Source organism: Mastigoproctus giganteus, chromosome 9 (assembly GCF_048544385.1).
Source record: "Mastigoproctus giganteus isolate SK-2022 chromosome 9, ASM4854438v1, whole genome shotgun sequence".
In the NCBI taxonomy this organism is placed as follows: domain Eukaryota; kingdom Metazoa; phylum Arthropoda; class Arachnida; order Uropygi; family Thelyphonidae; genus Mastigoproctus; species Mastigoproctus giganteus.
In genome coordinates, this window is record NC_143583.1 from 203865876 (window position 1) to 203883425 (window position 17550).

At 39.1% G+C, this 17550-nt stretch overlaps 1 protein-coding gene across 1 annotated transcript in view; it reads right to left on the reverse strand.

Moving 5' to 3' along the window:
• Pop1 (POP1 ribonuclease P/MRP subunit) overlaps nucleotides 1-17550 on the reverse strand; it is a 126368-nt gene that overhangs the window by 73143 nt on the left and 35675 nt on the right. The window contains exon 5 of the mRNA XM_090380896.1: nucleotides 9673-9912. Within this exon, the coding sequence (XP_090237022.1) occupies nucleotides 9673-9912 (240 nt within the window). The remainder of the gene's footprint in view (nucleotides 1-9672; nucleotides 9913-17550) is intronic.

The following is a 17550-nucleotide window of genomic DNA, read 5'->3' on the forward strand; positions in this document are numbered from 1 at the left end:
ATAAAAGTCCAAGGAAGTGAAGCCAGTCGACATCGATGGACAGGGCAGTGTCGAGTCAGTTTGATGTGACATAAGCATAGGGAAATCAAAATTGAGAGTAGGAGTGTGCTATAGGCCTAATGACTCTGATGAGTATAATAAGATATTGTACAGGGAAATAGAGTGGGCCAGTAAATCAGAGAGTCTTATAATGGGGGACTTTAATTTCCCAGATATTGACTGGAATTTGTGGTTTGGTCACTCGCACACTAGCAAGGCTTTTGTGGATTTATTGGATGATTGTTTTCTACATCAGCATGTTCGTGAGGCAACAAGAGGGAGCAATACTCTTGATCTGATTATCAGTAGTGATTCTTCATGCATTAAGAACCTGCAGATAAATGAACCACTAGGTGGCAGTGATCACAGTGTGTTGAAGTGGGATTTACTCAAGGAGGTAACTACCATCAGAGGTAAAGGGAAGGGTTTTTGTTTTCGTAAAGGCGACTATGATGGTCTGAGACAGTATTTAAATTCTATACAGTGGGACCAACTGATGATGTTACCAACAGCAAACTCAAAATGGGAAGCATTCAAGGAACTAATCTTGGAGGCTACCAGGCTTTACATACCAACTAAGAAATATTGTTCAAGGTTTAGGCCTAAATGGTTGTCAGATGGACTAATGAGACATGTGGCAGAGAAGAAAAATGCATGGGATACATACAAATTAATGGGTGACATGGAAGCCTATGATAGATATAAGTTGGTCTGTAACCAAGTCAGAAAGGAGATTAGGCAGGCAAAGGCAGACTATGAAAAATCCTTGGCAAAGGATGCAAAGAAAAACAGAAAAGAGTTCTTTACATACTTGAACTCGAAAAGGAAAGGGATGAATCAGATTGGTCCACTGGATATTGATGGTTCAACAGTTGAGGATCCTGCTCAGGTGGCTAACAATCTAAACGAGTATTTTGCATCTACATTCACGCATGAGGAGTTATTCAGGAAGGAGAATGATGTAGGTAAAGTACACATTGGCAGTGAGCTGTATGATTTTGTAATAACTGAGAGGAAAGTGGAGGAGAGATTGTTGAGGATAAACATAAAAAAGGCACCTGGGGTGGATGGGATCTATCCAGTTATATTAAAGGAGGCAGCAAAGGAAGTATGCAAACCCCTAGCCATAATTATGAGAGCTTCTTTGGACTCAGGGGAGGTGCCCATAGACTGGAGATGTGAAAATGTAACCCCAATTCACAAAGGAGGATCAAAGGCTGACACAAGTAATTATAGACCTGTTAGTTTAACTTCTGTTCCAGGTAAATTAATGGAGGCACTGGTTAAAGAAGCACTGCAGGATCATCTAGACAAGAATTCAGTTATAGCTCAGACACAGCATGGTTTTGTTAAGGGCAGGTCTTGCCTGACCAATTTGATTGGATACTATGATGTAGTCACAAAAGAACTGGATGCAGGGAATAACTTTGATATTATATATTTGGATCTTAGAAAGGCTTTTGATACTGTGTCACATGGAAGACTGCTGCACAAATTGGAGCAGTGTGGCATTGGAGGCAAATTGCTGCTATGGAAAAGGGGATGGTTGAGTGGCAGAAGACAGAGAGTGGTAATCAATGGACACTGCTCAACGTGGACTAATGTTATTAGTGGAGTTCCTCAAGGTTCAGTGTTGGGTCCGTTGTTGTTTTCGGTGTTTATGAATGATATTGATGATGGGATATCAAGTTTAATGTCCAAGTTTGCAGATGATACAAAGGTTGGCAGGGTCGTTAAGGACAATACTGACGCTATGCTGCTGCAACAGGATCTGGAAAGGTTGAACAGATGGGCTGAGAGGTGGCAAATGAGGTTTAACATCGACAAATGTAAAGTGCTGCATATGGGAAACAGTAACCCCAGAGCAACGTATCAACTCTGCGGTACTACACTGACAGTGGTGGAGAATGAAAAGGACCTGGGGGTAATTGTGCAGGCAGATATGAAGTTCTCTGAGCAGTGCAGACGAGCTGCAAGAGTAGCTCAAGGTGTCTTGTCAATGATATACAGGAATTTTTCTAGCAGGGATAAGGAGGTGATTATTCCCTTGTATAAGGCAATGGTAAGGCCACATCTTGAGTACTGTATACAGGTCTGGAGGCCTCATTTCAAGAAGGATGTAGAGCTGCTGGAACGGGTACAGAGAAGGGCAACAAGATTAGTAAATGGAACAAAGGGTTGCTTTTACGAAGAAAGGCTTAAGTTTTGCAAATTACAGAGTTTGGAGACTAGGCACCGGCGAGGTGATCTGATAGAGGTGTATAAGGCTTTGAATGGTTTGAGCATGCTCAATGCCAATGGGATTCTTCATCTTTCTCAGAATAATCACCTCAGAGGGCATAAATTCAAATTGAGGAAGGACGGATGTCGGATAGATGTGCGGAAATTTGCCTTTGGCCAGCGGGTGGTTGGTTGGTGGAACCGACTTCCATCACTTGTTGTTGAAGTTGATAGCCTAAACAAATTTAAAGCTCAACTGGACAGGTATTTCGAACGAACGGAGGGGTGAAATGGGAGTGGGTTTTTTTTTTTTTTTTTTTTAGCTGATGCTGAATAAGCTTGCTTTCTTGCATCATATGCCTCTGCTAATGCTAATGCTAATGCTAATAAGATGGTCCAAAGTGGACCGGTTCCTTCGGAAGCTGCACTGGATGTTGGAGAGAAGGTCATTTGATTCTAAGTACCATATTAAACGAGAATTAACCATTCTCTCCAGGATTTTGCACAGACAGCTAGTCAGAGCAATAGGACGATAATTGGTAGTGACTTTTGGATCCTTTCCTGGCTTAGCAAAGGCAATCGCCAGGAATCCGGAAACTGCCCTTCAATAAAGATTCTGTTATATAGAAAGAGCAGATAATCCATAGATTTTGGTGAAAGATGCTTAATCATTTCATAATGGATGCCATCTGGTCCAACAGCACTTGCTTTGGAAAGAGCGAGGGCTCTTTTCAGTTCCTGAATAGTGAAATCCCCGTTGTAGGGATAAATGCTCTTAGATTTAAAGTTAAGTGCCTGTTTTTCGATTTTATATTTTAGGACCAGGAACTCTGGGGAATACGAAGATGTTGCAGAGATGTTGGAGAATGTTTCCCCAAGAGAATTGGCTATTGCAGTTGGATCTGAAATAGCGCATCCATTATAATCTAGGATTGAAGAAGGGTGGGATGTATATTTTCCCTTCATTTTCCGGATTTTATCCCAGACTACCTTAGAGTTGGTAGACTGGTTAATAGATGATGTAAAACGGATCCACGATTCCTTTTGACTCTGACGGCGGATATATCGTGCTTTGGCTCGTGCACGTTTAAAGGCTATAAGGTTGGTCGTGGTAGGATATCGGCGGAATATCCCCCACGCTTTGTTTCGAGCCTTTTTTGCTGCTGTGCATTGTGAATTCCACCAAGGTTTGGGAAATGGTGGAAACCGGGCAGATGTTTTTGGAACAGCATTCGCAGCTGCTTGGACAATAACTTCTGTGATGTACGTAACTGCATCATTGATAGGCTCTTGACTGACTGTGCTAAGATCAAAATTTGCCTGATGTTGGAAGGCAGTCCAGTCAGCCTGATCAATCTTCCACCGTGGTAACCTGAAGGGAAGGCATGGTCTCCCACTTTGTAACGAGGTTATCACAGGGAAGTGATCACTTCCGTATGGATTCTCCTCCACTTCCCAAGTGAGTGAAGGGGGTAGAGATAGGGAGCAGATAGAGAGATCAATGGCAGAAAAAGTACGAGTAGGCATGTGGAAGAAGGTATTTGTTCCAGTATTTAGAAGGGAAAGGTCATTGTCATTTAGCATATGCTCTATGACTCGTCCCCTTCCGTTGATGTTAGCACTACCCCACAGGGTGTTATGTCCGTTAAAATCCCCGAGAAGTAAGAAAGGGGGAGGCAACTGCGTTAGAAGATCATCAAGGTCTTCCTGGGAGATGTCAGTCCCAGGTGGCAAATAGATAGAGCAGACGGTTAATAAAAATCCCACCGTAAGGCGAATTGCAACAGCTTCTATGCTAGTTGTAATTAGCAAGGGCTGCACTGGGGTCTGGTTACCCACAAGGATAGCCACTCCCCCATGTACAGAGCCATCCGCAATTCTATCCTTTCGAAAAATTGTGATGTTGTGCATGGTGGGATCATCATTTGCCTCTAGATATGTCTCCTGCAAGCAAAAGCAAACTGGCTCGTGCTTTTGCAGGAGGGTCTTGATGTCATCAATATTTCGCCGGAATCCACGACAATTGCATTGTAGGAATTTAGCCATTATTTTGGCTTGGTGGGTCCATCAGGCGGCTTCCGAGGTGCTGAGGGCTTACTTTTATCAGTCCTTGGTTTATCTTTTTTGGGAAAGAATGGACGCTGTCCTGTGTCCATTTCTTCCTCCGTAAAGAGTTCCAAGACTGAATCTTCGGGTACCTCCTTCTGCTCGACATCCATGTTTTCTTGGGTAGTAGGGGAGACGTCCCCTTTCTTATTCTTTTCTTTCATAATTACCTTTGTTACTTGTGGAGCATTAGGAGGTACTGATATAGGAGTGGCAGCTGATTGGTTTTTCTGTGCAGGTTTTTGAGAACTTAAGAGATAACGCACGATGGGAGTGAAAGACTCCTTTGGAGGAATGGTCATGTCCGTCTGAGTTCCAACAGAACATCTCCCTGCTACCTTCTGGGTATAGGTAGGTTTGTTGATATTCAGGGGTTTGACTGATTTCCTTGCCTCCTGGTATGATATATTTAGCTCTGCCTTCAGCCGTTGAATTTCTTTTTCTTCTTTCCACCTCTGGCATGCTCGTGAGTAGGCCGGGTGTTCGCCTTCACAGTTAATACAGGTGGGTTTTGCGGCTGAACATGCTGTTGTTTCGTGGTCCTTTGCACCGCATCGAGCGCATGCAAGGACTCCACGGCAGGCCATTTGAGAATGTCCATACTTCTGGCATTTAAAACACCGTAAAGGGTTTGGAACGTATGGACGCACTGAACAATTGATGTATCCAGCTTTAATCTCGTCAGGAGGTTTAGGAGAGTTAAAAGTCAGGATAACGCTCCTGGTTTTAACAATTTTTCCATCCCTTCGCGCAGTAATTCTCTTGACGGCAGTAACTCCATGTGGTTTTAATTCGGAGCAGATTTCCTCCTCGGTTACGTCGAGAAGGTCCTACTCCGAAATGACACCTCTCGATGAATTGAGTGTTCTGTGTGGCGTCACTGTTATGGGTACTCCTCCGATTGATGTTACTTGGAGTAGATGTTCAGACTGCCTGTCATTTTTTTGTTTCAATCAAGAGGTCCCCAGAACGGAGCCTCTTAATTGACTTGGGTGAACCTGCTAACCCATCCAACCCTTTTTGTATAAAAAAGGGTGACATTTTACCAATTGGTGTTTCATTCGTGGAGTGCATAATTAAGAACCTTGGGACAGGCCCTGATGGTAGTTCGGTTCGCTGCCTCTTTGTAGCAATAATGCTATCTACCTCTCCGTCTCTGTTTTCAGATAGGGACCGGGTTGGGGCCCCTGAAGGAATATATTTATCAGGATTCGTGAAGTTTTGAAGTGGTTCAGTGCCCGGGCTCCCCACCCACCACGGAGCCCAAAGGGACACCCACTACCCGGCAGCAATAAATGTGCTCGGGAGTGGGGCGCCATACCCGCACCGCCGCCAGCCTGAATCCTGTCCCTCAGACCATGAGGGCAGGGGCGTGGCATTGACACGGTTGACCCTCGCAGGCGAGCCTACTAGCCGATTGATCCTAGCCGGGCCTTCCAGGACCTCCCGTCTTGTTGAAGCAGGGGCCAAAGTGGTGTATTGAAGCTGGGCCCCTCAACCACCAGGATCCCCCTTTCTGAATTTCCATGGGTCGCAGCGCACGGCAAACATGCCGGATTCCATTGATGTAAGCCTGGAACCTGGGCTGTGGGTATTGGATCCCAGTGATGCTAGTCTGGAAGTCCAGCAGCGTCACTGGGAGGTCCCCTCACCACGTACAGGTGCCCACGTCGAGGGGACTGTCTTCTACACCGCAGGCACCGAACAGAACACAACATCAATGCAGGCACCAAACTGACACGTTGTAAAACGTTCACACGCTGCTAGTCAAAGTGAGAAAGAGACCTTGGTGGGAGAAAACGGTGTGTTTTGCGCAAGTCATATGACGTCAGCTTAATGTGAGTTAGTAGAACACACCATGTTTTCTCCCATCGTGAATCAGACAAACTTCGCTGAAATATATTAGGGCCGGATACGGCTCGCAGGTTGCCCATATGTGCCTTATCATAACAATGTATGCACTATATTTTATCTCCTTTGGCTTAATTTTAAAATAGTACTTCTTATCACTGAAATCCTATTAATTGTGTTTTTTTTATCATAATTGTTGAAAGGCTAAGATTTTACTACATAAACATATTACACTTTTTACCTTTTATCTATTCTTTACAAATATCCGGTTTGTTTTTAAGCTAACATAATACATAGTGTTCTTTTTGAATGAAAGGAACAATAAGTGTAAGTATGGATGGGTAACATTTTATTTTTTGCTTTGTTGATTATTATTATATGACAATACAATACACCCACTCTTTGATGCCTCTGGTAATTATTGTTGATGTGTAAACTGCATACAATATTTTCCTATTTTCTAAAAAAATTTTTCCAATTTAATTTTTTAACATCAATTGTTTTTTAGACATTATCACAGTCTCATTTTATGGGGGTAGGTGGTATCATCTTCTTTTTTTTTTTAAAGTATTATATTATTTTCAAACTGTGCTGGCTGCATTAGCAGCTTCCAGCTGTCCTTTCTGGACATAAGCCTGAGTTATGTAACTTCGGACTTACGTTAATTTTTTTGGTAAAACCATAAAGATACTTTCTGTATAATTTTTAAGAGTGAAGTCGAATGAAAGGAACAATAAGTATAAGTTTTTATTTTCGTTCCCATACAAACTATGTTGGATAATAACCTGCAGCATAACTAAAATCTAGGTAAATAACTACAGGTGACCCCTGCATGCAGGTATTGAAAGTTTTTTCTTAAACTATTTCAATACCTGTATTGAAATGGTACCTCACTTCTATATATTTGATTAAAACTAACTATTTTTGGACACACTTGTAAGAACTTTTTGTTCCTTTACTGGAAAGGTCCCCAAAGTCTCTCGGCAGAGTTCTGAATGACCACGTTGAATTTGTATATAAAGTACAACTTTATTACCATAAAACACATCCTTGGTCTACATCAGAGGTTCCCAAACTTTCTCGGTTCACAGCGCCCTTAGTGTCCCAGTAATTTTTTCATGGCACCCTTAGGCCAAAAGAAATACCTAACACAGTGGTTTTCGATCTTTTAATATATACCTATATAATAATTTTATTATTTATATAGAGGTACTAAATAAAGATCAATTATAGATCACCACAAAATTAAAAAGATACAGTACAATGGGTACCATACACCTTTTTATAATGAAATAAATGTATAAATTTCAAAAAAAATAAAATAAAACAATAATAATAACTTTAAGTAACTAAAACTGAAATTACACGGCACCCCAAGAATGTTGTTGCAGCACCCTAGTGGCACCCCGGTTGAAAACCATTGGTCTACATCATTATCATGAAATGTGTGTACATCTATACTACTCTCCAAAAAAGTATTTAGACACCTATTTTTGTAATCTATTGGACCGCCCAGATAAGCAAGTGACTCAGACCATCAATATAAGCAAGGCAATGAGCCACACAACTCAATTGTTCTTATCATGGCACACAGAGCTGAGCTGACTATTTTTGAGTGAGGTGTTATTGTCAGATTTCAATGCTGGCTTGTCAATTTGTATGATTGCTGACAGCCTTATACCATTCAAATTTGTGATGTTATCATGAAAGAGAAGCATAACTATACTGCAACCACCCAACAATGTACAAGAAGTCTACAGAAGATCATTCCATGTGGCTGACCAGAGGGTACTTGGAGGGGATAGCAAGATAACCTCATCATACATAGGTTTGAGGTTTAAACAAACACTACACAAAGAACTCTGCAACTTCAGTTTTCACAGGAGAGTGGTGGCACACAGGCCAAACATTACCATCTGTAATTAGCAATTTTGCCTTGCATGGTGCAATGAATACCATAACTCGTCCATATAACAGCGAAAATCAGTTGTGTGGGGTAATGGCTACACCCTATTTCAATCATATGGGCGAGTGTGGAAAATGTTTGGAGAACATCTAATGATGCAGTTATCATGCCAACAATGAAGTTCACACGGGGGGGGGGGGGAATTATGGTGTTGAGCTGTTTCTCATGATATGGCCTAGAACCTCTCGTGTGTGGAGACACCATGAATGCCAATGCCTACCTTAACATTTTAAAGAATTCCATGCTCACTATAATATGGCAGTTCTTTGGTTTCAACAGGATAGATAATCTCCCATGCCATACTGCTGGTGTTGTTCAGGAATGGTTCACTGATACAAATACACAAAGTTTGAATGGCTGGGACAGAATTTTGTATTTGAACTCTGTGGAATGAACTGTATTGTCAGATGAGGAGCAGTTCAACAAGTCAACTGGTCACTGGCTTGCAGGAGGAATGGAGGCCTGTATCCACTAAGGTCTATCATCCGGCAGAAAGCCTACCCAAAAGGGTGGAGTAAGTCACAGCAGCCAAAAGTGGTCATGCTATTGAAGTAAGCAGCAGTGATGTGTCCACATTCTTTTTGGCAGGTAAGCTATAGTGTGTAAATTTGTGATATCAGTGTTCTTATAGTTTATATTTAATTTTGTGCAGTGCTACTGGTTCAGTAGCACTGCACAAAATTAAAGTGATTTTTATTCGATGGGAAAATTGTTCCCTGTTCTCGATTTAGTCTATAAACACAGTCCCAGTACTTCAGAAATGAATGTACTGATTTTACTTTTGGGGAGGAGAACAGTTGTTGCATGAGGAGATGCAACACAACTGCACTTATAGCTAGCTGTTCACAGCTAAATGCACACTGAGGAGAACGTTACACAAATGTTGCAATTGTTTTTTTTTTTTTTTTTAAATCAATTCAGGTTGTTTCTTTCTGAAATACAAAGATGGCAATTTTAGGCCAAACCAATGACGGTAAACAACTTTCCCATCAAGAAAAAATAGTATATTAGGCAAAATTTCAACTCAGAACTCATTTAAATTCTAAATAGCAATCAATACTTATTCCAATTTTCACATCAAACTCAAAAATTTGAGCCCAAATATTACAAAAAAGGGTCTAAATTACAAACAGACTAAACCTAAAAACAAGGGAAATAGACCCTGGTGCCTTTTAATATATTCCCAATGTGTCTGTTAATAAAGCACACGTGTGTTTTATTACCACCTTCTTTCATCTGAAATACCTTAAAATATCAATCACCTTATAAACTTCAATTAATTGATATTTCATCTTGTGCTTTCATAAAGTAACTATAGAAATTTGCTGAATAATATCTGAATGCAAACAGTCAAATGAATAATATCTGAATGCAAACAGTCAAACAATCAAAGAAATTCTATTTGCATTATAATGTATATAAAATTAAAGTAATGCTCTGTTACTTTAATTACTACTTCTTCATTTATTTAACAACAAAATTTCACTCACCTGAAGTAAAGCATGATGTACAGATGCTCGATAATTTGCACGTACACTTTTGTCATTGGAATGAAGAGGAAGAGTACAATTCCAAAGCTTAATCATTTTAAAGCGTTTTGCAAACCAGATATGTGTTTCTAGCCAGATGTGGTCACGCTGACGTCTGTTATATTCTGCTAACAAAATTCTGGGACGACGTCGATGTTTCCTACTGGGTCTCTTTGTTTTTTTTAATTTTTTCATCTCTAGCTAAATTGTATATAATAAATAGGTCAGAATATGATTAGTTACTTAGTATTGAAAATATGTGATTGTTAAGTGTGTGTTTTTTTTTTTTTTTTTTTACTTTTCATAATGTTGGCTGTGAGATAAGAAAATCAATCATAGGCTTATCTGGGATTAAGTTATAAGAAAACTGAGTACTGTATTAAACAATGAAAGGAAAAAACAGTCTCACATGAACACAAATTTAGAATTCTAAATGTTGTGTATGGGTATTGGCAAAATTGATATTAATGGAAAATTATCATATCTGTGTTCCTGAAATAATTATTTAATTCAAAGTTTTGATAAATTACAAAAGTTTTAAAGACAGTAATAGCCATATAGCGAAGGAATCCAGAGGCTTTTGCTGCACTGGCTGCTAAAAAAAACCCAGAGTAGATAAAATACAAATTATATGCTTCCCTCTTCACAGACCTAACTATCCAGTTGACCTTTGAATTTATTAAAACTGTCAACTTCAATTACCTGTGAAGGGGCAACCTTTTCCAGATCAACAACTCTCTGGCTAAAAGAAAGGTTCCCAAAATCTAGTCTAAACCTCTTCCCCTGTAATTTGAATTTATATCCCGGAGTTCTGGAATTCTCTAATAACAGTGAAATTTTCACTGTTAAAGAGAATTTTACTTTGTTCATTTTACTCAGTCTTATTAACCTCAATCGGCTCACCTCTGAGATGCCTGGTTGCCAAGCTCTGTAGCCCACATATACAGAGTCTTTCCTCATATAGTTGCACTTTTGCTGATCGTGCTACGCATGTTGCCTATCTCTTTAAACCTTTTTCAAGAAGCACAATGTCATTTTTTCAGATGAGGCCCCCATACTTTAACACAGTATTCCAAATGCAGTCTTACAACTGCCTTATACAGTCGGACTATGACCCCCATATCTCTACAGGATAATGTTCGATAAATCATTGATAGGAGACCATGGATTTTCCTGGCTGCCTGTTTACACTGCTCAGAAAACTTCATATCTACCCGTACTGTAACGCCCAGATCCCTTTCTTCCTCTACTGTTTATAATTCAACCTGAATAAGTGTATAATTTATTCTGGGGTTGCTATTCCCCCAGAGCATAAGACTTTTCATTTTGCTGCATTAAAACATAGCTGCCACTTTTTTGACCATTCTTGCAGACTGTTCAATTCATCCCGAAGGAGCATTGCTTGGTACTGTTCATTGACAATCATTAACTACCAATCTTTACATCATCTGCAAATTTTGATATCAAGCCTTCTATATCCCATTGTCAATATCGTTTATGAAAATCAGAAACAACAGTTGTCTAAGAACTGATCCTTGGAGAACCCCACTTCTGACTTTACACCGATCTGAAAAATATCCATTAATTACAATCTTTTGCTTTGCCACCCTGCAATCCATCTTAGAATTTTTCCAGTAATCTCAACATGTTCCAGATCATACAATATCCTCTTATGAGGGAATGAGTCAAATGCCTTGCTAAAATCCAAATAAACTATGTTGAAATTGTTCCCTACATCCAGTTCATGAGCTGTGTCAAAATAACATTACATTAGTTAAACATGATTTTTTGTTAACAAAACTATGTTCTGTGTTATTCAGAATGCCATAATTATTTAAACGATCCTGGATTGCACTCTACCACTGAAGTCAGACTAACTTCTGTAGTTACCATCTTCAGTCTTAAAACCATCTTTATGTATTGGCAGTGTGTTGGCACTTCTCCAATTCAAAGGAATCTCTCCTAAGTACAATTATGCCCTCATAATTAATCTCAAGGTACAATACACTCTCTGGCAGTACTTAAAATTATTGGGTATATGTCAACTCTGGGAGCCTTACTTGTCTTTATGCTCGAAAGTCTTTTTTAAAAAAAAAACAGTCATCTATAACTTCAAAATCACTAATTTCATATGGCCTAGCCTCACTTGCATGGCTTCTCTTCAGCATGAAGGGTCCTTTGTCAGTAAACACCAATGCAAAGTACCTATTCAATTCATCAGCAACATTAGGTGGGTTATCTAAGACTTTCCCCACACCCAATACACAAGGGTCCAATCTAATTTGCTTTCCCCTTCCTTGTATTCACATACATAAAAAATTCCTTGTCCCCATTCTTTGCTCTCTTAGCCAGTACTTTCTCATATACAGTCTTGACCTCTCTAACCTTATTAGAAATCAACTTGCAGCTGTTGTACACATCAGTACTTTTCATTGCTCTGTAACTGTCCCATGCTATCTTTTTCTGCTCTATTTGACTGGCCGGTTCAACATTCTCCTCCTGCAATATTTTCTTTATGATATGCATGCATTCATGGCTTCTGTGATTTTTGCTTTAAAGGTATTCCATAATTCAAGTGTATTCTCCCTCACTCTGTAATCCTCCCAATTAATAGATGCCATAGCACCTTAAACTGTAAAAGTCCCCTCTTCTGAAATTAAAATCCTTGCCTTTACCTTTAACTACTGCAACACCTTTCTTCATCTTTCAACTGACGACTGCATGATCACTACCTGCCAATGGTTCTTGTATTTTAAGCCCTGTGGTGTCATCCAATTTTTGAGTAATGATAAGGTCAAGAATATTCTCACCCCATTATCTCTGACATGCTGGTACAAATAATAATCATCTAGTTTATTTAGAAAAAAAATTTCCCCAAGGTGAGTTTCCCTCCCACATATTCCAGTCAATCTGGGGCAGATTGAAGTCGCCCATAATAAGACATTCGCACTTGCTTATCCATTCCATTTGCATGTAAAGAATTGTCATATTCTTCACAATCTTCTGGTCTGTAGATTACTCCCACTCTCTACACCTGTGCTTCCAACTAACTAACACCACACAGATTCTAGGCTGGCAGACGTAACTTCAGGCTCAGCAAAAGCTCTTTTTGCACTCAGGCTGCTGCTTTTGATATGAAGCATAACACCAGCACCCCTCCTACCTTCCCAAAATACATTACAAATACCATAGTAAAACTCATCATATAACCCCGGGGGCTCACATCTGGTGAGTATGGGCTTGGCACACCCAGGGTCCTGAGCTGGATATCATCATTCTCTTTCTTGGTGATTCCCTTCTACTTCTGACTCTCTCTCTCTCTCTCTCTCTCTCTCTCTCTCTCTCTCTCTCAGGGTTACTCAGGGAACTTTTTTTTTTTTTTTTTTTCCTGGTGCAGCATAAGCCTCAGGCTTCCTTGCATCATATGGATATTAATAATAATTAATAATCCCCAATTTCTAGGTGGCCATGTTTCTGGCAGCCCTATTATGTCAGCATTAGTTGTCTTAACCAGGAGTTCAAATTCAGCCATTTTATTGACAACGCTCCTGACATTACTGTAGACACTGTTAAGACTAAGTATTCTTCTATAGTTTACTATCCTAACACACTGCTTGAAGTTATTTAGTCTTCTTCCCCTATCTTTCTCATTCTGCTCATATGAAACATTGCGACCCTCAGAACATACTGATGTCTGCTGTTGTGATAACAAACAAGAATTTTTGAGGCAAGTGCAAGAATTACTTTGAAACCCCCCCCCCCCCAACAACTAGCAGTTTCCCAGAACCCTTAAGGTATCCTCAATGATACTGGATTTGATTAATTAGATTAGGAATACCACAGCCATATAGTCTGGAAATCAAGAAAACTCTGGAATGTAAAAGCTACATTATTCTTAATTTTTCAGAATTTTCTAGTTATCAAAATTTTACATTAAATTTTCTAGTCCAGAATGCAGTGTTGTGTTAATTTTCCATTTTAATTTTATTCCCTGAGGCTTGTTACAGACTTTCTTCAATTTATGACAGCTAGGGCTGCTACCTGGGTGTTTAAAACACTGATGGAACTGATATTCAGCTTTTCCACTTGTGAATCAAGTGGACCAAAATTCAGAAGTCCCATTATACTATGGAAAAAACAATTCTCCACCTTCACGATGGTGAGATGTTTGTAATCCTGGGTTTCTGCCCTTGTACTCCCATGTACAAGTGCAGAAACACTAACACACCACCATTATACTGGATTTGGTCATCCAGATGTTCTGTCCACGTCACACAGCGGCATGGTCAAATCCTCTTTTATCAGGCAACTGGATGGTAGATGACTCATCACTCAGTACAATAGCACCACTTTGCTTATTGGAGGCTTACAAGTGGTGGAACCAATATTTAGTTTCCAGAGGAAAGTTCTAGCAACCCTTATCTTTTTTATCATGTAATACAAAGATGTCTTTTGATGTTATGATAGGCATCATGGTGAGAATCAATATTATTTTGTGGTTCAACTTTAAAATGATTTTTTTCAGGTTGGCTACTGGATATTCTACCAAACTGAACAACTTAGCATTAAGTTGCTAGGAGGCAATCAGCTAATGTATAATCCCAATATCTCTACTTACTACCAACTGGTAAATGGAGGAAGTTCAAGTGGTGTGTGTGTATATGTAGGAGGCACTGTGAGGGGCATATTATATCAAAGAGCTGAGCATATGCCAACAGTGTGTGCAATATCCAACAATTTCACTAATTCATACATTTCTACCCTCCCCCTTACCTTATCTACTCAGTGCATCATAAATAAACAGAGCAAACATATCTATGAAACAATCTAAACCTCTCAAAAACTTCCTCATTCATTCCACTTCCACAAATACAGGCTGGAAAAACGGTACTTTTTCATATCTCATGAACTATTAGTGCAATTCGAGGGGGATTGAGGTACTATTGCTATTCTATATCCTATTTCCGTTCTCCTTCCTTTAGCACATGCTGCCTATTCAACATAGAGAATATAAATATGTAACTACAGTGGATGGAACTCCAACTCTTGCTCTATTATTTGCTTTATGCGACTATGGATTATAATTACAGCTCCATCAGGCAGAGAGATACCGTTTCATATATTACTGCAGAAGTTGGAGAACATTTAATTGATGTTCATGTGTCAGAAAGACCCTTACCTAGTAGTCCATTTCATTGCTATGCACATGATGCAGCACAGATAAAGGTTGGAATGATACCAAATGGAATTGTAGGAAAAGCTGTTGAATACACTTATTCACAAACTAAATAAACTAAGTAATACAGCTTAAAGGGCAAACACTTTATTTATGTGAAAAAGAAGTTTCATTTAATTTAGTTGTACTTAATATAAAGATATAGTTCCCATCTATTATAGTACTGATATTTATGAAGCTACATGCACATGACATTTCTGGATCAGTTATGTGATCCTGTCAGCTGTAATTATACAGGTATGACATGAATACACTTCAGCCAATGAATCCATGGTAATCCAAATCTGCATTAATATGAACTCGTTTTATGAGGCACAACTATATGCAGACATGCTAGTGCTACACTGTTAATGATGGTGGAAGGATAATATTTTATATTTGTGTGTTGCTATGAAAGTAACTGAAGAAGTCTGGAATTGATAGGAGAAAGAATATGATGGGAGCCTTTACAATCAGTTTTTTCACTAGGGAGATTGCAAGGCTAATGTGATAGAATTATTCTCTGCATGACCTGCCCTTGTTAACAGAAGGGATTGTTTTTACAGGAATGGGATACGGTTGAATAGAAGGAGGTGCAAGAATATTTGCTTGAAGCTATTGAGGTAGTGTTTGTTGGGTCAAAAACTGCTAATTTTGAGGGAAAAACACATTCATAGTTTAATGACAGTCATAAACAAACACAGTACTGATCCTTGCAGTAATTTATTTGGACATGCCTGGAAAGCAAGGTGTCAATGCCTACTGTTGGATGGGAACAATCAATTATATGTGCTGAGTGAGGGTTCCTAAGAGGCACAAACAGGCACACATATGAGGTGTGGCTCTTAAATAATGAGACTGATGCAATAAAATAAATATAATCAAATGTTTCGTTCATTACAAGTTATCCCCTTCAGTATGAAGCACAGAAAGATTTCTGGACGTCATTTTCTGTAAGTCCTTTTGACACTTTAGTCGTTTTTTTTTCTGATTGTCTTCAGTGTACTAAAATTGGGTTCCCTTAAGTGCACTATTCAATTTAGGAACAGAAAAAAGTCATAAGGGGCTAGGTCAGCTTGAGTAGGATGCATGTTCATACACAGGGATTTGTTTTTTTGGCCAGAAATTGGCAAAAATAGCGGGTGTTGTGTGCTTGGACATTGTCTTGATGGAGCATTTAGCCATCCTTCCATAATTTCATTGGCTGAAGCGGATGGGTGAAATAAGGGTTTTTTTTTTTTTTTTTTGGTTGATGCTATATAAGATTGCTTTCTTGCATCATGTGCCTTTGCTAATGATAATTTAGCCCCAGGGGCTCACTTGTGGTGAGTATGGGTTTGGCACACCCAGGGTCCTGAGCTGGATATCATCATTCTTCTCTTCCTCGGTGTTTCCCTTCTATTTTTGACTCTCTCTCTCAGAAATTTTTTTTTTTTTGGCTGGTGCAGCAAAAGCCTCAGGCTTCCTTGCACCATATGGCTAATGATAATAATAATAATAATAAATAATAATAATGCTATCTGTCGGGATAATAGTCATCTCGCCCGTAAACTACAAATCAAAAATCTGCTTATTACCAGCATTAGGCCATGATATCATATCATTTCTAAACGACTTTACTTACTATATTTTGGCTTATTATCAACTTTCGGCCTTCATTTCATAATACTGCTAAATTTCTTAATTCACTATGATCTTATTTTTATAATACGGCTAAATTTCTTGATTCTCTATGGTATTACTTTATTACCATCATACCATCTTTTATATATATTCGAAACTAGTTTTACGGGCGGTTGACAACAGAAACAGATAGCTACGTTAATTATGGGCTGATATATTGGGAGGGTTAGCCCTAGATAAAGTCCCTTTCAATATATCTACTAACCCATAATTAACACATTTTATAATTTTTATAATTTTGCTTTATGTTATTTTTTTTATATTTTATTTTATATTTTTTGCTCTATCACATTTCTATTTTTGTCACTACCACTACTTTTTTTCGCCTTTTACCGTTTTACTTTATGTTCTATCTCATTTTGTTCTACTCTCACTTTACTTCTGGGTTTTTGCTACTGTGCCGGCGTTGGGACTTTGCACGTTACTTGGGCGTTTTTGATGCACAGGTTTTCCGCAGACTGTACTTAATCTCACTTAACTTGCTACCTCATTGCCTATCCGATAATTTTTCATTTTTCTATAATATCTAGAATATATCAACACAGACTGATGTAATGCATAATCTGTCACTTAGATGGCATTAATCGGTGCTGATCTCTATATTAAAATCGAGAAATAATATTTACAAATAAATTCTTCATCTAATCATTAAATCACTATCACATACTTCATCTAATCACTACCAGTGCGACAAACTTGCAGGAGGTGTAGGGGGCGCAAAGACGAATCGGAATCACATAGCATTGCAGGGTACGAAATGCCTTCGTCATGCGGTAGAGGACGTTGAACAGGAGGTCGCGTAAACAGCGATCCCGCTGGAAGTCAGCATTTGCAAACAGTTTCTGTTGAAGAAACCAAGTAGCAAAAGTCCTCCGGAGTGGATAATCCACAGGCTCCAATGATTGGACGCGTTGCAGATGGTATGAACTCATTTGGTTTGT